The sequence below is a fragment of the Musca autumnalis genome, unplaced genomic scaffold, assembly GCF_047663935.1.
Source record: "Musca autumnalis isolate F117 unplaced genomic scaffold, ASM4766393v1 scaffold_2, whole genome shotgun sequence".
Classification (NCBI taxonomy): domain Eukaryota; kingdom Metazoa; phylum Arthropoda; class Insecta; order Diptera; family Muscidae; genus Musca; species Musca autumnalis.
The window spans coordinates 3,050,910-3,074,026 of NW_027411755.1; the positions used below are offsets into that span (position 1 = coordinate 3,050,910).

The window sequence follows — 23,117 nt, forward strand, 5'->3', positions numbered from 1 at the left end:
TCCTTCAAATCAAATCCTATAATACACACATTTATAGCCCAACAATTTTTATAATAAATGCAAACAATTGTAAAATCGTTTTTATTAAATTTACACCATCATCTCTTTACAATTTAAGCGTAGATAGTGATGAAACTAGATATCATTGTGTACATATATATAGTCAATACAATAATTAATTACGTTTAAACTAGAGATTCGTACTGTATAAAAGATCATTTCAGAGTAAACCCCCCAATCATTACAAATTTTCTAGAAAGTTGCGCTAGTTTCAATTTATTCAAATAATTCTATTATAAAAATAGGTTTGTTCCGCCCTATGCTTTTTCGCTAAAAATGTACAACAACACAACAGATTAAGACAAGAAATATGTCGAAAACTGAAACACACACCACTAAACAGGAAAATTCAAACTCAATTGCATACATAAAAACAAAATTATTTTTTTTATAAATTTTCAATATTAACTAATTTATATTTATTTTGTTATTTCAATACTCCGTCTGCATCGTGCACCCAATCAACACAACACAGAAGGTACAAAACCATTGGATGAATGGGAGCTGAATAAACTGGGTTCCATTATGCGAAGTGCTTTACACATAGTTGCAGCTCAACATCGTGTCTTCAGTTTGGAATATGTCCAACACATGTCATATTTCTGGGATGTTATGGCCCTGAGCAACTACAAGTGTGGCGATAAGGAGCTGATGCAAATGCTACATGCCCTCGAGTTCATACCCGATGAATACAAGGAGATCTTTATCAACTACTATGAAGACTTTATAGCACCAAAATTTGTGGAAGAGAGCTATGCTAATATACTGGATACTGAAGTGTAAGCAAAAACAAAACAAAAACAACAAACGAGAAATATAACATGGACTACAACTACAACTGAATGGACTTAATCTAAAAAAAAAGAAAAAAGAATTATGTGAAGTTAAAACAAATTCCAGTCATGTTCTTATTAATTAATCAAGGGAAAAATATGAAGACCATAGAACATCAAATTAGGAATGGAAATTTAGATAAATTTTTGTTATTGCATTTTATTTTGTAAAATATTATATTCCAGCAAAAAACAAAAAAAAACATGTTCAAAACAAAACTATAAGCTGAGCAATAAAGGCGCGTGTATTTTATTTTTATTTATTATAAAAAAAAAATTAACTCAATCACCAAAAAAAGAGATAATGTAAAATGTAGCAAAAGATAATAATTATGTATAGGTAATGGATATATACATACAAACATGCATACACATACATTTAAATTATTACCAAAGATAATTAAATCTTTCACCCTTAATATGGCTAACAGAAGAATTGTAAACTGTGCTATAAAATTGCAAAAAATCGTATGCTTTTAATTTACATTTTTGTAACTTTCGATTATCCGACTTCTTTAATGAAAAGTCTACAAATTGATGCCAACAACTTTTGCCGAAAAAAACTCGACTTTTTGCCATCGATCTTCGATGTTTCTATCACAAACCGTTCCCGTAGACTCTGTAGAGTTTATTTTATTATTTAGAGAGGCCCCCCTCTTCGACTAACCCATTTTTGTAACCAAAAGTCTAGAAATTGATGTCAACTTTTGCCTCTGAAAAAAAGAGAAATCTCGACTTTTTGCCATCGACTTTCAATGTTTTTAACATAAGGTGTGTTCCAGAACAATTTTTAACATTTTTCTTTATTTATTACTACAAACCCTTCCTGTAACCTCGAAACATTTTGGTGTGACGCCATCTGTAGACAATAAAACGGTAACAAAAGCAAGTTCCAAAATCGATTTTATGTGCACTTTTGGTAGGCCCAAAAGGTTCTTGGGTTGCCAGAAAGCGATACAGAAAACATCATCCACTTTGGTTGTTATTTCTTTCGTTATCCAAAGGTTAGACAGAGGCTGTTTCTACATGGGTATTTGTCATGGTTTACTATATACTTTGACATATACAGTGGTGGCCAATACATTTGCAACAAAATTGCACGTTTCAGAAAATTTTCTACAAATATTTTTTTGAAAGACAATTTAGGTTTTTTTTGCAATTATTTATAGTTCAATGCTTCAAGTATAAGAAAATAAAAAGTTTTGACACAATATCCAAGAAGAATTATGAAAAAATTGAAAATACATAAGACGCTTTCAAATTTAATGGTAAAAGAATGTGCAAGAATGTTGCTTAACATTTCCTCCTGCGGTTTACTATGATATAGATAACAGGGCTATAATTATTTTGCCCCAGTTCTGAATTTTATATTATATGTTAGGAGAGAAGATTCTCAGAAGTTGTCGTCAGCATTGGTTGATAAATACTAGAAATGTCCAAGTCCAAGTTTGAGTAAAACTTCTAGTCGTATGGTCATACCGCAGAATAGATTTGATGTTACAGTTAAAAATCAATGTTGTAGTAGTTGAGATGACATTACACCTCCAGAGTTTGATGAACGAACGGAAAGCATTTCTAGCCTTGTAAATGCTATCGCTAATAGACGAATTCAATGATGTGTCCGTTTATTGAGAGTGACGTTCGGCATGTTGAGCTTATTGTCATAAGCTTAGTCTTTTTGGTATTTTTCAAAGCGTATTTTTAGAGGCGTTTCATGTTGGCGCTTCCAATTTGGCTATCTATGGTCAAAGCTGTAAACAAAAAATCAATAGTCATCTGCATAGTCTATGACGCCAAAAAAAATCATTTACATTCCAGCCAATGCAATATAGTGTTTCGCTATTTGTTGATTATAAAAGCAGAATTTAGAATGACAAAAAAATAGTGGTGCATAAGATGTTCTACACCCTGCAGATAGAGAAGGGTAAGCTTTTTTTGCCACACCTATATAAATATCCTTGAGCAGGGTTACATTTTTCAGAGGGATGTCTTTATTTATAAGGGCCCTCCACTAAGCATTTCGGTAAAATGTGTTAAAAGCTAGTTCGAAGCCCACGAGTGAGATTCCCTTTTTTAGGATTGTAACTGTGGTTTCCTTCTTCTATTCTTTGGGGAAGAAATTTGTCTCCCACACATCTCCTATAATTGCACGATGGGGCCAATAGCAGGTTTTCGAGGCAAAAAGTCAATTTTTGAAGTGAACAATTTGAAAAAAATAATAACGGATTTCGATTGCCAACACTCTGAATCACTAAAAATAAAAAATAAATCAATCTGGTAACATCACATTGCGACATACTGATCTGGTAATGGTGACATATTTTCTTATGCATAATTTTCCGACATTCATTATAAATAAGTAGTGAAAGCATTTTAGGCGCCAAAAAGAACATTTCAACATTTTTATATTTTTTAAACATGGAAAGCTCTTCAATGGGTATGTAAAATAAGATAGTGTTAACAAATAATAAAAATGTTATGTGTGGTAAATGTATTTTTGAGTTAAGATGTTATGTCTTTTTTGGAGTATTTTGCTTTGTTATCCATGTGTTCTCTGGAGTATAACTTTTGAGATCTAGGTAGATCTAGGATTATATTATATATATGTGGTGAAAGGTATTAATGTGTACTATCATTTTGTGAAAAAATTAGCTGCGCCTTTTCATAAAAATCAGATTTCAGATGTCGTAATACTTAAAAATATGGACATTTTTATGTATTGGTTGGAGAATAATCGGAAACCCATTAATCTTATCAATTGGATTTCGGAAAAATTTAATAGACGTATATAATAATAATATATAATTTCAAAGATATCGCAGACAAACTTGGCTTTTGTGGCGGAATCTTAGCCGATTTTTACTAAATTTGGAACCTTTTTTATTAACTTATAACAGACCACAGACAAAACCATGAAATTTGAACATATGTATATAAGGGAGATATTTCTATATCTGAACCGATTTCAATATAACTTGACAAACTTATTTGTAGTCCGAATTCCGTAACATTTTCCAAATTTTATTGTAATTTGATGGAATTTGCATGCATGGTCAATCATTTGCCTGAAATCGGGCGAACATATATATGGGAGCTATATCCAATTCTGAACCGATTTCAATATCATTTGCCAAAAATGTTTTTAGACCAAAATCCGTCACACATTTCAAATTTCATCAAGATTGGACAAACATAGCGGGATTGGTGCCCAAATACCTAAAATCGTGCGATAATATATATGGGAGAATTATCAAAATCTGAACCGATTTCAATATAACTTGGCAAACTTATTTGTAGTCCTGATTCCGTGGTATTTTCCAAATCGCATAAAAATTGGGCAGAATTTGCGTGTTTGGTCCATCAATTGCTTGAAATCGGGCGAACATATATATGGGAGCTTTATGTATATATGAACCGATATGAACCAAATTTGGCATATTAGTTTCTAAGCCTATTATAAACATCTGTACAAAATTTGGAAGGTCTAGCTTGCCCCGGTGATTTGTTGCCTCGCAAACCTGTCATTGGCCCCATCGTGAATTGGTGCAATGGGTTATGGCCCATACCGATGTAATTCCGAGAGGATGTTGTCCTGACCTACTGTCTTCCCATTTTTATATGACTTCGGAGTTTTTAATACTTCTTCATACATAGGTGAATCTGTGACATATAAACATATAATGCCTCTACAATAAGTCAAACAGAAAGAAAGCGACATGCCCCTGTCCCTTCCCAAAGAAGACTTGCCAGGTCTTTATATCAAATGTCTTACTGTGGAGGACAACAATTACGAAAATAACTTCTGTCGGAAGAGGCATGCTTTACCTTCTCAATAGATTTAGAGCCTCTATATTTATTGATGATGTGAAATTCACCATTGCATCTGTAGTAGATGTTCTTGGCAGTGTGGATTTATGTTACGCAACTGCCGCTGCTTGTAAGCAACCACTACACTCGGAGACCAGCTGTCCATTGTGCTCATCCTGAAAACGATATGAGGGGAAAGGAGGGAAATAGGAAAAAGGAGGGCGAGATTAGATGAAACAGAGAGTCGAGATCAATCAAACTTGTTTTAGCCTTGAATAACCCGCCCCATAGCCATAGCCATTTAAGACTCCAGCAATATCTTAACACCTGCAGAGAAGGTATTGTTTTAGTCTCTTCCACATCTTCACATATCCTGCAGTTGTTGTAGCAACGCAAATGTGTTCGTTCGTGTATTATTTCAGTTATCAGGTTGCTCTGTATCCAGATTCAAGAATTCTGCAACCTGAACTGGTTGCGTCCATAAGGAATCAGGAGACAGGTGAGTGGGGTTAGCTGGGCAGCTAAACAAATGCAGTGTATCGTGTGCTGGGTATGTGTTGGGTATCGTGGCGTCAATTCGGGCCCAATACGAACTGAGGCGGCTGCATCATCCAGATCTTAACTGGGCTAAAACCACTCGTGTTTGCCTTGGCAGCTGGCGTTCTTCTGCTGCGATGGATAGGGGGTGGTCTCCAAGTACGGCATTCACACTGTATCTCTGTACTGCCTGCGCAACCGTATCAGTGTGAATGCTATCCAAGCCTGCCTGATAGGCTCTTTGGTCTAGAGGTATGTATCCTGCAGTACTCGGTGTTGTCCTCGCACTTACTTATCATAGATCTTATGCATCAGCGACCGGTAATGGCCCCTACAACAATTCTGATCTCTGTCTTGCGAAGTGAGAGAAGGGATGCAAAAACACTCCCTGATATTGACGACAAGATTAACTTCGAAACCTAACACGCAGGTCCGTCCTGCCAGATCTTTACCGTTTTCTCTATATGTAAGACTCATTTAGTTTGCTAAGGAAAAAGCTGAAGGTCCAGAGACTGAGAACCTCGTCTCACTAGTTCATTAAATGTCTCATGTTCCTCCTGCTTACATTTATATAAGATGCCAGATTCTTTCCAAAAGCCTTAGACTTCTCTGTAGTTTCACTTATTGTCATGTTAGTGCATTCCTGGTGGTCTTGGTGGAGTTTTCTTGATCTTTTATCAATTAGTGTATGTCAAAATTTGTAGCTGTAGCTTTCCCCCGTATTCTGGCTTTGACATATTTAAGGCAGGTTGTTTTCATGCGATTCTTTTACACAATTGCCATGTGGGCTGTTTTATTATTCGAGAGATATAATCTCCTTCATCCATATCGTTTTTAGGGTCTCTTGGGAGGATTTGATTCATAGGTTGGACATTTCTTCGATTCAAACAGCTGTTTATTGTATGTTGTAAATTTCTTTATGCTTTCGTTTGGTAAAAAAAAAACTGTTCATTCTCAGTAATCGCAACGAATTTCCTCGGGCTACTGCGGTCGAACATACTTCATTGTCCTATGTTTAATGTCAGGAAAATTGCTCTTGTAAGTTTTTCTTTAATTGGGGGATTGTTCTTCATTCAGTTCGGACTCTACATAAGATTCTGTGGCCGATTTTGTATGATTCGAAGTTTACTACTGCTTAATTCTTTGCCGGATCAACTTCGCCTCTCTCAAGGATGTGGGAAGACAGAGTGTTTTTTTCGAATGAATCCTTATACATAGCTTTTTATTCATCTTTCACCATCGTGACACAAATTATTGCTTCTGGTATTTCAAAAATCCGATCAAAATCATTTATGATCACTTAACAGCGACTTGTCATAAAAGACTACTTGCGGTACTGGGTTCAGTACGTAACTGAAACGTAACTTTATTCTTTTGGCTTTGTCTTCACAGGTATTTTCTTGTCCATAAGAGGAACAGACACAGCGTTTTTATAATTCTATAGGGTTCTACGGTTCAATAAATTAAAATACTGGACACAAATCACAGATATTCGAATCTTCTGAGGAAAAGAAAAACTAATGGTTGCCACTTGTGTTCCTCGCGTTATCCTGATCCGGTCGTTATTAAAAATTTAACTACCGGGAACCTGTACAACATTTCTGTAACTCAGAAATGTTGGTGATTTAATATCACCTAGTTTAAGAGAAGCATATGGATTTTTGTAACTTTATGGCACTGTGTTATCAAAGACGATCAAAATTAGACGAAAATTCACAAAAGCTCAGAAATACACATAAAAGAAAAAGAAAAAATTAAAATGAAAACTATATAAACACCACTAGCCAGTCGCCGCCAGTTCATTATCCCCAACAAAAATAAAAATTAAAAACCAAAAAAAACGGCTTATTTTCTCATTAAATAAAAACCACAAAAACGAACAACAAAAACAAATTATATATCCCAAGCAAATGGCAAAATTTCGAGCTATATACAAACAACAAATAAAATCTATTTGTTATAAATTTTGTTATTTAATTTATTTATTATTATTAACAATAACAAAAACCCCAAATTGATTACTGCTTAAAACAAACTCAATCTCGATATAAATAACTGCAAATGCATACATACAAACAAACAAAGAACATACGTATTAACAACAGCAAACAAACAAATTGAGGAAAATTTAAACAGCTAGCATTTGGACTGAATGCTAAATAAAAAAACAAACATAAAAAATATTCAAATTAACTTAAAAATAAGCCTAGTTTTATATATAAAAACCAAAACAAAAAACAAGAGAGGAATATAACGGTTATTTTTGTTACATGAATTGAATGAGAAAGCGAATGAAAGAATAACTCATAACCTCAAAACAAAACAAATACACAACCCGTTACTTTAGGTAAATTGTTAATAATTTGAAACAAATTTATTAAAACCAGAAACAGAAGCAAAAACAAAAATATATTTATTAAAAACAAAAACAACTAAAATCCCATTAAAAAAAATAACTTTCCACACAAAATAAACTTTTTTGAGGCAATTTATGTAAATATGTTTGCATTACAACAACCAAACCAACCAAACAAATAACGATTACTCGCATAAGTTTAAATAATTACGACAGAAAAAAAAACAACAACAACCACCACATACATGCAAAATTCAAAAAATATTCATTTTATTCGCATTTCAAATTCAAAGCAAACGTCAATCTTAATGCAGGAAATGCTCAAAACATTTGTTAAAATCCTTCTTCACTTAGAGATCTTGAAAATGAATTGAAATTCAACCTAAGACTTTTTCCCTAAGAAATTAAATGATTTTTCCTTCTAGTGATCTCAGCGTTTAATTTGATTTCAAAACCAATCTCCTAAATTATTATGACTTTGTTAAATTTGACATGTGTTAGAACCTTTGCCATTTAAGGTATAATGGTGCGTATGACTATTATCAACATTCATACGCATCATTATACCGAAATTACATATTTCCATTCGTCTCCAAATTATGGCCACAAAAGCTAAACTATAAAACTTCAGATTCCAAAGGAAAATGATTTTTTATATCAAATGTCCTAAATGTAAAAAATCATTTTACTTTATTAATTTCTTCTTCGAATGGAAGAAATCTTCGCCATAATAGGCAAAATTAAAAAGTAATTTTCAAAACTTTTTTGAGTTCAATTTAACAAAAGTACATACTTTTAAAATATGCTATATGTTGAAATCTCATCAAAACAAATGTCTTTGAGCAACACTGTTTAAAAAAAGCAATCGATATTTAATTAAATGTTGAGTTCTTACGTTCTTATTTTATTTTCTTTTTAAAAACTTTCACAACACCACAAACACAGTGTAATGTATAAAATGAAAGAAGAGAAAAAAACAATATTTATGATAATAATAATCTTAAAAAAACCGTTACCATTGCATATTACCAAATGACAACAACATGGAGAATAAGAAGAAGAACAACAACAACCAACCATAACATAATGACAAAAAGGCTTTTTATTAAGTTCAGCTTCTAAGAAGCTTTAGTTTTTAGGCTTTTTTAATTGTATTGTAGCATATCAGCATAAGTAATGAATAAATTAATTAGTAAAAGCTAATAATGACAACAAAAAGAAAATCCAAAAAAAGACAAGCAAAATCCAAATACTAACGAAATGTACGCATATGACATGAAATGCGCAAGGCTCAGCCTTCAACCATAACTCATGCAGTAAAGAAAAAACAAGAACAACAACAAGGAGAATGTTTAGCAAATTAACAAATTCTTACTAAAAAACTAAAAAAAATCTTATTAAATCAACTCACTCACCAATACAATCCACTCAGTGATGATGATGGTGATAACTAAAAACTGTTTCCTCTTATTTTGATTTGTATTCGTTCGTATGTAATTATCTTTATTTTTGTTGTTTAGATTAAATAATCGATACTTCATTAGCTTAATTTTAGAATATGTTTTGTTTTATCTTGAAAAAATTATAATTAAAATTTAGTTTAAGTAGGCGACAACAATTAAATTAAAAATTAAGTTTATTTTATGCTGTGTATAGAAACAAAAACTAATTCCAAATACTCATTTTGAAATAAAACTAAAATTTAAAACAAAACACCAACAGATCTTATTAGAAATTGCAATTATTGAAACACTTCCTTCCTTCCACCCATCTGTTTTAATTTGCTGATTCGCTTGAACTGTGGCATTGAAAATATTCATAATTCATGAAAATCATCGCAGCTCTACTCCTTTGACAAAATATTGAACCCATATCCGTCCTGTTATGAGCCATAAAGTCTAGGGTGCTTCTCATTCCTAAAACCATTTAAGTGGTTTACTTCGCTTCTATATGAAATGTTCTGCCTAAAAAAATTGGAACAATCAATTTAGGCCAATGCACAAAATGCACTGGGACGTTATACCTGCATATTAATTTATACACTGACATTAACCCTCTCATCCCCGATGTTGCATATATGCAACATTGCTTTTATGAGCGTCTAAATACCGCTATTTTACATATTCTGCTTTGAATTTTTCTCAAAAGTATACTCAGGAGGCTGTTTAACCTTGTTACAACAAAAAAATATCGGATGTATCTCGATCAACATAGCTACGGTGCATTATTCAGTGTGAAGTCTAGAACTCCATTAAAATTTAAATTCGTTGTGTACAGTACAAATTAATATATTCTTCTCTAAATCAAAATATAGGAGCTTTATCTTAAATTTTAGTTTTGGTACTTCAAAAGTAAGACCAAAAGAACCCTCCTGAACGATAAAAACATTTTTATTTACACAATTCAACAAAATAATGACCAAAATAATTTCAGAAATAATGTACTGTATCTTCAGAAGCTTACGACGAAGAAGCATCTCACTTTCACCTTCTCACCACTGTATCATAAATAACCAGTGAGAAGCAAAAAAGGGAACACGGGTTCATGAATTCGATATTACAAGAATGAAGCAATAATTCTTGCTACTATAGCTCTGTTCCTTTACGTGCAAGAACCTTCAAGTTTTATAACTTTTTACTCGAAAAGCGTTCCTTTACTTCAGACACCATACAATTCATATGGAAGCAGATTTCAACTTTTGCTACTTTTGCCGGTTTTACCACTTTCAAAAGTAAAGGAACAGACCATATATTATAGTTTTGTTTAACAATATTTTTAAATAATTAAATTACAAATTTTTGTATAAAAGGTGATGTTATTTTAAATTAAATCACCATTCGCAGCAACAAAAATGCCAATTGCAGTAAAAGTTAAAAATATGGCAACATCGGCACTTATCTTCTCCCTAGTTGTGTTCCTTTACTTACCTGAGGTTACCATTATTACCATTTGTTACCATTTTTAACCTGCAAAGTGTTCCTTAACCCCAAAAGCTGGTAAAACTGGAAGCCATTTTTAAGAGAGTGAGAGAGGAGAGAGATAGCAGAAATACCTTTCTCTTCTACCACAGGCTACCAGACGAATTTCTTCAGGTAAAAATGGCAGAACTGTTTTTTCGATATTTTTGACGATTATTTGACAATGAAGAGAGAAATGAACAAAAAAAGAAGAAAAGGGCGAACGCGTTGACAAAATAAAATTAAAAACTTTGAAATAAAAGAAGAAAATTTAGTTTTTATGTTTCTTTTTGACATTGCTACCAGATCTACCATTTTTTCGTTCCTTTACTTTTCTGGTAAAACTGTTCATGAGAGATCAATTTTGAACAATTTTTACAGTTTTCTCTTTTACTATTTTTACCTTTAAAAATGTAAAGAACAAAGCTCTTGTTTAAATTATGGCGTCTTTGTTCCTTGACGCGTTGACAAAAAAACAACAACAATATGGCAAAATTTACAGCAAAGCTCAGTGCTGTCGTGTGTTTTAGGATGAAATTCAAGTTCTTATATGAGAAAGGACTTCATTTTCTGTATCCCACAAAAATTCAAATATTCTCAAAAAGTATTTCTATGCCTGGCATAACTGTTACTTCCTTTTAAATCGTTTAAGTGTTCTATTTATTGCACGTTATATTTATTTTTCTAGTAAATACCACTGTGCGACACAAAAATGATTAACCATATTCTGACACTGCAGCGGGATAGAAGACCAAAAATAAGAAGACACGTGTCCCGGCGTTTTTCCCTATCACTTCAACTTTCGCAGTTATGGGCCCCAAAGACCAGAGGCCTTGATGTCAAAAGGAATCATTTTGTCAGGCACATTTCTTCTAAACCGCTAAGAATTTGGGTTTACTCGTAGAAGAAAAGTTGTAGCTCTCGTCTTAAAGAATAATAATTGTGAACACATAAAATCCATTCAACCTCATCTTCAAGGTCAAAATCATTAACGTCAAATTTCCCTTTTAATTTTTTCTCGGATTTTAGTCTACAGATATCAAACCGATAAAAATTGAAACAAACAACCAACTAGAAAAATGTACCTTAGACCTTAGTAAAGAACTTTCTAGAACATACGAACTCTGTAGAAACGGTTCTTAATGGTCAAAATAAAAATAGCAAATCAAATGCGATTTTTATTCTCTTTTCTCGGTTCCTGCTCCATGGATACTCAACCGTTCAAAATTCATGAAAACAATCAACCACAATAATGTAGCAAAGATATCAGCAAACAACTTTCTGGAACATACGAAATGTCTATGACAGGTTCTTAATTTGAAAATAGCCAAAAACTTTTGAAAACATTCAATTTTTATAGTTTTTTCTCCGATTCCGGACCACAGATACCGAACCGCCCAAAAATTAAGGATACACTCAACTACAAAAGTGTAAATAAGATTTCAATAAACAACTTTCTAGAACACAAAAAGATTCTAGGAATGGTCCTTCAAGCTCAAAATTCGATTATTTTAGATCATTCTTTCCTGTTCAGGTCCGTAAATAACAAACCTTTCAAATTTCCTTGAGTTTTGAACAATATGTTATTTCCAGACCTGAGCTTGGGGAAACGTTAAAAATAATTTTATTTTTTTTTTGTGAATTTCAACTTGAAGGACCATTCCTAGAATCTTTTTTACGTTCTAGAAAACTGTTTATTGAAATCTTAGGTACACTTTTGGAGTTGAGTGTATCGTTAATTTTTGGACCCGTCCCATCCATTTAACAATTTTTTTTAATTTATTGAAATTACATGGGTAAAAATGTGTGTTTTTTCATGTATGAGGTTTATGAAAACGAAAGAATTATTTTCTTCTAATTATTGAAAAATATTAAAATTTCTTTTTTAATTAAAAAAAATGTTCAAAACAATTTTTTATTATTTTTTTTTTTTTTTTTTTGTATTTTTATAGTTTTTTATTGGGGTTTAATCATTTGTAATATATAGAAAGATATAAAAAACACACATATTTTGATGAGAAATAGTAAAAAACGAGTAACAGAGGGATATAGTCGGACGGGACCGATCATGTGATACCCTACACCCCTTCCTCTGGGAACTGTTTCCCACGGAATTTATTTTATATGATTGCGATATAATTAATTAATATTTTTGCATCATTTATTATTGATATAATTTGCATCAAAGCAGAGGTCAAGAGTTGGTTTTCAAGTTTCGTCTTCGTAATTTGTCGGAAAATGCCCACAGAATTTAAAATTTGGAACTAAAAATAAATTTGAATATTTTTCACACAATGGTTCATGGCCAATTTCACACGAAAAATGCTATCCGATCATTTTTCAAAATTGTTGGATTTTTTCTTGAACAATCCTCTTACTTCGTGCAAAAATTTGTCAGTACATATTAAAATATAACTGCGACCTCTAGCGTGATTATGGTTTGGCTACACACAATTAAATCTATGGGATCCCTCTATATACTAGGCTGTAACTAGGCTGACATCAATGGAAAGGTTAAGAGTTCCTCTTCTGAATATAACATACGGGGATGTAACATATCTTCCCGGAATAAAGATATAGTCATTATATTAAAAATTTTACCAATTTTCACACAAAAGTTTTGGTCCAATTAATTCGCTAAATATTATCTGATCATTATGTTAAATAGCAAGCCTCTTATTTGTTGTAAACCAAATCCTTACTTCAAATATCGCGTCGATCTGACCACCCGCTGCAAAATCGGATAAAATTTTTGTTTTTGGTTTATTTCACCCCCTAAATATTTCACGATGACAACATAAAACTAATCGCTTCTATTCTGGTGGGAACCCGAACTCCATACAAAATTTATTGACGATTAATACATAATTGCGGACGGACACACATATCCAAATTGCTTTATCTCATATGAATTTTAGAATCTGCGACTAATATTTCGCGGTGTTACATGAATTTTCCACATTGTGCTGTAGGGTATAAAAACTAAAAAGTTTAACTTTGACCTTGAATTCCTCTGCAACTGCTAGACCGAATTATGATTAACCGCAAAGCTGATTGTGTTATCTGTCTAACAAAAAAAGGAATTACGAAAATATCTCTATACGTTTAGATGTTATAGAATTTTGACCAGGAAAAAACGATTCTGAACCACTGTGCGCCGTCAACGGAGTCTTTCATACCAATTTTAAGTGTTTGCTGAAAATCTACACTTCTGATTGGGTCCTCCTCCCGCTTCCTTTGCCAACTTATCATTTAGAGGCTACGAAAAAATGGGACCTTCTTCAACTCAGCATTGTTTTTTAACTGTTGACCTCCAAAATTCGTCCCTCTTTCAATTTATTAAAGTAGACATGTTTGCTGCAATTACACATACCACGAACAATGTTTGCATGAGCTCGCATAGATGCCAAAATGATTCGATATTGTTTGTTCGTTGTATGGGCCAAAAAAATCATAAGCATTTATCGTTACAAAACCAATAGTATTTATTGCAGCTTTTTAATAAAAAAATCCATACTTAAATACGTTTGCTCTACTGTCTATGCTATCTTAGGTAAGATTGCTCACAAAAAATTCTTCACATTCTCCTTTTTTCTCATTACAATATCTACATTTTCACGGATGCTACAGCTGAGCATCCATTAACCTAACCCAACCTACATTTGTCTTTGTTATGTTTGCTTTAATTAATATGTTTTGTTTGAGTGGTTCTAACGCAGTGTTGCCCTGACTTTGTACATTAATTTTCGAAATTTTGGCAAACTTTCGTAAAATTTCAGAGCTTGGTCAGCTGGAAGGCCAGAATTCGTCTTCTGTATCATCTTCTTAAATTTGCTTTAATTAAATATGAAAATATCTACCAATAAGAATCCTATATGGAGGCAGACCTTCGAATATTAGGTTACAGCTTCATGGTAGGAAAAAATTATGTACATTTGCATCAGATCCTCGAAATGGAAATTGGATATTAGCTATTTGATATTTTATAGGAAAGAATTGTCCACATGTAAAGAAAACGATAAAAGTATTAACAAACACAACAGTAATTACCAAAATGTCAGCGAATCCTTCGAATATAGTTGACAGACCTATCAACAACATATTATTAATTGATGGCTGCATTTGGTAATATTTAGGTTCTCGGGCTTTTACCCTTACAATACTCAATAGAAAGGTTTATTGTTACTATTGGAAAAATGTTGTCATCCAGTTCTCCCTAATATGCCCATTATTAAAACCTTACGCCACGCGGTAATATTTTTTATTGGTAGCCGTGCATACTGTACCACGTTTGAAAATGTCTTTGCTACATACTGATCAAAAAATTGCCATTGGCCAATGTGGGAGTTCGGACAAGAATCTCGCCGTAATCACCTTTTGTTTCTTCATAAACATTCTTCTTTCTTTTATACTTTAACCCTCATAACTCAGAAAATTCCTTAGAAAGTGTAATTTCAAAACAGCTCCAAAAATATTTAATAACAAACTTATCTGTCTTGATTTATTTGTCGTTTATTTACTTGTATTTTACTACAAAGAAATCAGCATAGATATATGCATATTGAGGCAAAACGATCCAGTGTAAATGCAGTTTAGCATTATTTTTTAATAACTTTCATGTTACATTACCCACATACAGAGACCATACACAATGATAATTGCAAATTACAGAAACGTTTCCAAAATTTACACTCTGGAGCACCCACAATAAACTTTACATGTAACTAGATCTCCACACTCAGGTTGTAAATTTAGAAATACTATTGAAAGACACATTTTCAATACCACTTGTTCAAACTAAAATTCAATTTATACAGCTTAAATTTAATTTTTGTTTTTGTTTTAGCTTTGCAATAAACAACAACACACATGCCACCCATCACCCATCAAGAGTAATCGTAACAATTTCATTCAATACGCTCTCTGTTTCATTAAGAAATTTCCACCTTTCAAAATCCACCTCTGTCTTTTTCTCCGAAATACTCAACAAAAAAGCTCTAATTCGAAAAAGGCTTAACTTAAACGAATTTTTAAAATGGTATCCCCCTGTTTATATTCTAAGACCGGTTACTCGCAATTATTGCTTATCTCTTTGACTTTCTGGCCAAACCTTACAAAATAACAAGAACAACAACAAACTTTATAATGGAAATATTTAAACAAAATCTAAATAAAAATTCACATAATTTATACATACTTATATACAAGAACAACAAAAAAATGACCTCGCCTCTTTTCTGTTCCACTTTTACTTTTTTTGTTGTTGATTTCTTTTCTAAATAAATATACCTGCAATGATGATGATATATAAATATTTGTATACTAGAACTATTACATAACGATAATATTCAAAACAAATGACTCTTATGATATTTTATTTTATGTAAGAAATTTTTAATTTAAATTTAATTAAGACTTTTATTGTTTTAGCAAATTATTTAAAAATTCAACAAATGTTTATATACATACATATATGCGCCGCTATATGATGCTATATAAAACTCATGGGCTGGCGCTCTGTAATGCAGTTGCCTGTGAAGTAATGCATTATTTATGAATCATTTTGAAGAACCAATTTCATTACAACAAAAATATATTTTAGCAAAATGAAACAAACAAAAAAAAAACAACAAACTATTTAATTGAATTTTTATTTAAATTATTTAACAAACAAAAGCAACAAAAAACTAAATAATAGTAATAATATAAAAATGCATATATTTAAAAAATAAAACAAAAGCTGAGATTACTAAATTAATTCAAGCAAGAAAAAAATAACAAAACGAAAAAGTACCGTTGATATGAAAACAAAAAAAATAAAATAATACAAAAAATGATAATGCAATAAAGAAAAAAATAAAATTTTTAACAAATTTAAATGCAAATCAAAGAAAATTGTTTTATTTAATACAAAGTTAGTTTGGTTGTGTAATAATAATGGTCGTTAATATCTTCTGAAATTTCAATACATTAAATTGACCGATTTAGTGCCGCGTTACTAGTTAAACTAGCATCAATGCGACACTCAACGTTCCGACTTGGTGATCTTTTTTAGTTGTGGTATAGATGCATTTTCAGGAATTTATTGAGGAAATTTGCTAACTATAGATATGGACGTTTTGACTTTTTGGAATAAATGCGCATGCTTCTATAGGTTGAAAACAAAGTACTACTGCTCCAATTCGTTTTGGTGTCAGTCAGTTACAGTCAGTTTACAGTTAAATCTATTATCGGCTACTATTGTTCTTTTTCCTTTATTGCCTTCTCTAACACTTTATTTTACCATGCAGTCTTTTAACTGAAATTGTGTCTTCGGCGATCTGATTCTGGTATATGATATTTCATTTATGACGATGCCCAATCGTTCTGCCTTAAGGACTTTCAACTAGCTGAATCCGGTGCGCTTCGCTACGCCGCAGCACATTTTCTTGGAGGCCAATTTCCGTCTCACATTCCAAATTGCATTGAAATCCGGCATATCAAATACTTGAAATCGGACGAAAATATATATGGGAGCTATATCCAAATCTGAACCGATTTCAATATAGTTTGGCAAATTTATTTCTAGGCCAAATTCTGGAGACTGTATCTGTAACCAGTCATCAGATATCTACATACAAAATCTAAATTTCTTGGAGGTACCTCCGATCCTGAGGCTATATCTCCGGATCGGCTCGGAATTTCAAAATTTAATATAGCCTAGTTTACTTTCAGGCGATGTTGCAATATACTCTCAAATTTTTAGGAAGATCTGTTCAGTGGTTTTCGATTCCATAAATTACAAACAAACGAACAAACATTTCACTCTTTTATAGATATAGAAGATATGAAATATGAATAATTCCGAGGTTTAGAGACACCTTTGTCAATGTTTTTTATCCTTTTTCCAATGTCCTTTCTCCGGGGTATAGTTCTTTCGTATCGACGTTTATACTGAAGCTTCTGTATATCAAATCCAATCAGACCATTTTGAGTCCACCCATAAATAGCTATTACAGATTAGTAATGCAAATAAAAATGTGACGATTTCCGTTTACAGTCAAAACATATGTATCTTTATAACAAAAGGTGGTATCTACAAGTAATAAAACAACAATTTCATTGAAATTGCTTTGAGCACACAGTAAAGATTTAATATTAAATTATTGTTTTCTCCTTTTTGAAGTATTCCGAACGATTGAGATGGACATAAAGGACAGATGCGGCTAAACGTGCCTGTAACTCTAGTTGACTTAAATCGTGAGCCCACTCAACGCGTCCCCAAAATTTCAATTGATATTCCTCTTCCAGACGTGCTAATGTAACCGCTTTGTCGACAGCAACGCGCTGATCGATGGCAGCAAATGCCAAAATTATGGACTTTAAAGTATCGACAGCAAAAACAAAACCTAAAAAGAAATTATCATTATTTTTATTATGACAGAAATAAATACCATAATTAAATATTACCATATAAAACATCTTCACTGTGAGATAGTAGATATTTGGAAATTTTCATTTTATCCTCCGCGGACACTGTTGGTGGGGTAATACCCATTGTTTTCTCCAGCTGAGTACCATATCTCTCATTGAACCAATTAATCAAAGGATCCCATTCATTACGTTGTAGTTCGTGTAAATCCTTTTCATTGTCATATTGGAACAAAATGGTGTCGGTTGGTATGTAATTTAGTAGATAATTCACCATATCAATTTTGGTGTGATTATTTGGATTATCAATGGCTGTAAAGCAAAGAGCGGACAAGTGCATCTTAGCCCTCTCTATGTGTTCCTTTTGATTATCAAACTCTGTAGCCACTGCTATTGCAAGAGGTTCGCTTTTTACTGTAAACGGTGCACCTTTGGGTGTTTTCAGTTTACGTTGATCCAAAGTTACCTCATATTTGCCATCATTGTACAATACAGAGGTTTGTTTATAAAATCGTTTAATTGGAGCAGCTATGGAAGGGAAAAGTGGAGGTTGTGAAAAATAGTTGAATAACACATGCAGAAATCAGCTGTCATTTAGCCGGCCTTTAATGCGACAAATACGTACCATAACAACGCTTGATGGTGTTTTGATTCTGCCTTGTTACATTTACCAATGCTCGGGGTATCAGCTTACATAAACCATTCATCATTTCACTCAACTTTTCTAATTTCCAAATACCCTTAAAACAATCTCGGTCACGTAAAGAGCACAACAACACTCGATTTTGACCTGTTCAAGCTGTCAAAATGTTTATTTACGTTTTCATACAATTTATTCACAATAACAAAAATTTTGACAGATTAAAACCAATCTGAAAATGCAGCCTACGTGAATGACATTATTGTGAATGATGAAAATAACATATGACTGTGTTGCCACATCGTCTAATGCAGCTATGAGGTGTGTTCGTTTCCCAGAAAAAATTTTGGAATTTGTGCAACTCGGGTGCCACCGTGGTGCAATAGTATGCACGCCCGCCTTGCACGCAGAAGGTAGGGGGTTCGATTCCCCGGCCAGGCAACATCAAACATTTTTCAACGGTGGCAAAATACCCCTCAGTAATGTTGGCGACATTTCCTGAGTATTTCAGCCTTGAAAAACTTCTCCATAAGTGGTGTCTTAAGACACGCCGTTCGGACTCGGCGATAAACAGTAGGTCCCATATCATTGAGCTAAATATGAATCGGGGTACACTCGTTGGTATGAGAGAGTTCTCCCTTGTCCCGTATGGGATGTTGTGGAACAATGCAACTGGAGTTATGATTTCACAACATCTTTCGATGTTGTCCAACAGAAGTTACGAAGTTATGAATTTTGTAAGCAGTTGCCAAAAATCGCCATGTCTCAATAATTAAGTCGCCAAACGTGTTGAAAAATCGCCACGTTTGGCGAGAAATCGCCATACCTGACAGCCCTGGTAACAAGGAATAGATATTGCAGTGCAAAATGATAAAGCAGTGCAACCAATAATTTGCAGGGCAAACAACAAGAAAATGCATGTTAACCATGGTGGAATAAGAATCAAATCATACAAAACGAATGTGTGTTCCAACGCCATGAAGGACTTTATCCTCACGATTTTTTTAATGTAAATGCATATTTTCTATCTTCTGAAAGTCATTTAGGACTCGGTGACCAATTTCAAGAAAATTAAAGGAGGTTTAGTCGTAATTTTTCAGGAGATGCCTCTACCTTTCCTTACAAGTCCTTGGTTTTGGCTGGCTTATGTGTTTTACGAAATTTATTATTTCTATATTTTCGTGACTTTTCACATTATTTCAACTATATTCGACTAAATATTCAAAATAAGCAACATTTCCTTTTATTCATGCTGTTTTTACAATGAAATTTAACAATTTGCTCTTTTCTAGGATAGCGTTTTTCCTTAGCCCTACATTTTAATAATTTGCTATAAAATATAATATTTTTGCACACAAGAACAAATATTTTGTTAATATTGCAGAAAAAGTTCGATATTGACCGGTTTTTGGCCAAAATATTTAAGAAAAGTTAGTCGATGGTCAGACTAGCACGATTTCAACATGGCGACGTCAAGTTTATAGGCGAGGGGTATGAAGTAGTGAAACCCATGTACATGGTTTTCTGTGTTTGTTGTGCTGTCTCTTCTTTTTATTCGTTGCAAGGCATATTTATAGAAGGTAGAAGTGACAATCAGCTGTATTTTTACTTTTTTTGTGAATTTGGTTTTCAAAATGTAATAGGGTCTACTCATCAAATTTGAAACTTCCAAATTTCCTACTTTAAAATACTTCTTTTCATCCTAAACGCGTAATAAAAAGGACCCACGACAGTTCTGAATGTTTTATATTTACATTTTGATTCAAATTTGTTCTATTTTAGAGGATTTTAAAAATGTTATGTTTTTCATGAGAAAATTTTAAGAACGACCCTATTGTTCCATATCATAAAATTGCTGTAGTGGGGAATTCGATTTAAGAACACCTAATTTCATGATTTTTTTTAATGAAATTCACGCTAGTGTGGACCGGGACTAACAACAATGTTGTTTTTGTAAATTTGTTAGTTGTTGTATTTCATGCATATACCTTATATGAATTTGCCTTGATTCGTTGCAAGATTTTTTCTTTCATTTTTATTTTCTCAAGGAAACGTTAACAACAAAACAAGCATAAAAAGATTTAATAGTAATATTAATTTAATTATTTTGTGGTATTTTTGATTAAGCTTTAAGACCTCAGATATTTTAAGCAAATAAAACAAAGATTTTATTGCATTTTTTTTCCAGACGTTTCGTCGCTTTTTGGCGACTTCTTCTGGGGAATTCGTGATATAATTTTAGAGGTGTTTTACATTAAAAATAATAATAATAACGCCTGAAATTGATATCTCCCACTGTTTATTTGATGGCAATCCCATAGCACGAACTGATGTTGTCGGTATCTTCTTTTAATTAATTATTTTGTATTGTTTTTTAGTTTATTTACTCCCGGTCCACACTAGGCGTTCTTAAATCGAATTCCCCACTACAGCAATTTTATGATCTTACTCTTCTATGTAAGTCGATCTAGAGACGCATAATTTCATGCAATTTTTTCAATGAAATCACTCTAGTGTGGAGCGGGACTTACATCTGTTTGTTTTTATTGGTATGAGAAACACAACCAACGCGAACGGTAAAATAAAGCCCTGTTCCTTTACGTTCAAGAATCTTCAAGTTTTACAACTTTTTACTCGAAAAGCGTTCCTTTACTTCAGACACAATACAATTCATATGGGAGCAGTTTTCAACTTTTACTACTTTTGCCGGTTTTACCATTTTCAGAAGTAAAGGAACAGACCATAATGAGGACACGCAAAAATCTTAAATTTCACGTTAACGTGTGTGGACACTAACGAAACTAGAAAAGAAACTTTAACGAAATTGGTTTCAAGAGACCTTGCTAGTCTGACCATCGACATACAAAAACCGAATATTTTTGACGCATTGAAAACAGGGGCTCAAATCTGTTTCTATGAAAATGTGAAATGAAAACTTTTATAAAGGAAAAATCTGTCAAATGAAAAAAAGTTATAAAGGAAATATTTTTCATTTCAAATTTTCATAGAACAAGAATCCAGCCACAGGTTTAACAACGTTTTCATTGTTATTCTGGCTTATAGGGTTGCCATGGATCCATGTTACATACATTTTTTAATTGCCACAGGACCAACATTTTTTAAGTATTTGGTTATTGTCAGGGCAGAACTACCAGGTAGTGGTGTCACACCAGCTGTTTGTATATGAAAAGTCAAATCCCTTTATAAAAAAATTATTTTTGTTGTAATTTCCCCAACAACATAAAGAAAGTTTTGACATAACACATTAAAAATTATACGATGCCACTAACTGGGTAATTGTGCCATGGTTATTGGGTATGGACTTCTCAAATACTGAGGTGTTATTATTGGTAAAATAGAAAACCGAATATTTTTGACACTCACTGTACATTTTTTGAAGGCAAAATATCATTCAGAAAGAACTATATTCCACGAAAGAATTCTATCATGTCAATGATTTGGAACTACGATACCAAAAGTTTTTATTCGAAATAGAGAAAATGGGACACAACATTTGTTAATCTCTGAAGTATTTTGTTCAATTTCAAAAATGTTATACAAATTTGTGATCAGTGTATCAAGCTACTTGTGGAAAAAATATCCCGATCCGAGCTTAGTCCATATTTATATTAGGTCATTTTCCTTGCGGCAATTGTCAGTTTGATGGAGAGAGAGAGGTGAGGCATATGTAAACCATAGCCGACCAAGATGAGCGCTTAAATTGTTTATGTGTGGGTAAAATTACACTGACAGAACAGAACAGGGTGATGATTTTCATATTGAATATGAAATGAAAAACACAGGAAAAAAGTTGTCAGGGCGTGTTAGCGTTCAGAGCCAAACATAGTGGTGGGTGTGTGGGTTCGAATCGTCGGCTTTCCTTTTTCATTTTCATTATAGATCATAAAAAAGCTCGATTAATAAATTAAAAAACAAAAATTAATACTAAAAATGATCTTCGCCTAAAAAGGCAAAATTTTCAAATAGAAAAAATATATTGCTGGCGCGTTCGCTTTATATGACTAAAATTAAAAATAATATACAGTGAATCACAGTCAAAAGTATCCACTTCAGTTTCTTTTATTAAAACTGCGATTGCTAAGAGTTAATTAATGATAGCGATTTCGTTCTTTTTTATATTTTTACATTAGGGTCTTAACTTAAATATAATAAAATAAAATTAACGAAATTCTGGTAAATTTAGATCTAAAAGGTCTACATTTCTTGGCCAATTCCAAAGCAATCTTATATGAGGCCTTGATTGTGACATTATCATAATTGACTTTGTCTTTTATAATATTAAGACACCTATTATTTTTATTTGTTAAATTATCTTTAAGCTGGCATATTATTTTTTCGCACATTTCCCGTCATTAAATGATATTTTGTATACGTATTATATTGACGCCTAAGGTAAGATGGATATACATTTTTTATTGTTGCATTGCAGACGTCATCAAAAATATTAATACAAAACAAAAAATCATTTTCAAATTCTTCCCTCCACATATTTGCTG

General features: G+C 32.6%; 2 protein-coding genes across 2 annotated transcripts in view; one reads left to right on the forward strand and one right to left on the reverse strand.

Moving 5' to 3' along the window:
- Nucleotides 1–16,445, forward strand: part of dao (down and out) — a 62,512-nt gene extending 46,067 nt beyond the window's left edge. Inside the window, exon 6 of the mRNA XM_073966543.1 lies at nucleotides 536–16,445. Within this exon, the coding sequence (XP_073822644.1) occupies nucleotides 536–843 (308 nt within the window). The 3' untranslated portion in view covers nucleotides 844–16,445. The remainder of the gene's footprint in view (nucleotides 1–535) is intronic.
- l(2)k14505 (ATP synthase mitochondrial F1 complex assembly factor 2 homolog l(2)k14505) lies at nucleotides 16,175–18,788 on the reverse strand. Its single transcript, XM_073966546.1, has 3 exons — nucleotides 18,586–18,788; nucleotides 18,000–18,488; nucleotides 16,175–17,938 (listed from the first exon to the last, which is right to left on the reverse strand). The coding sequence occupies exons 1-3, from the start codon at nucleotides 18,668–18,670 to the stop codon at nucleotides 17,688–17,690; spliced, it is 825 nt and encodes a 274-aa protein (XP_073822647.1). The 5' UTR covers nucleotides 18,671–18,788; the 3' UTR covers nucleotides 16,175–17,687.
- Nucleotides 18,789–23,117: the final 4,329 nt, after the last annotated feature.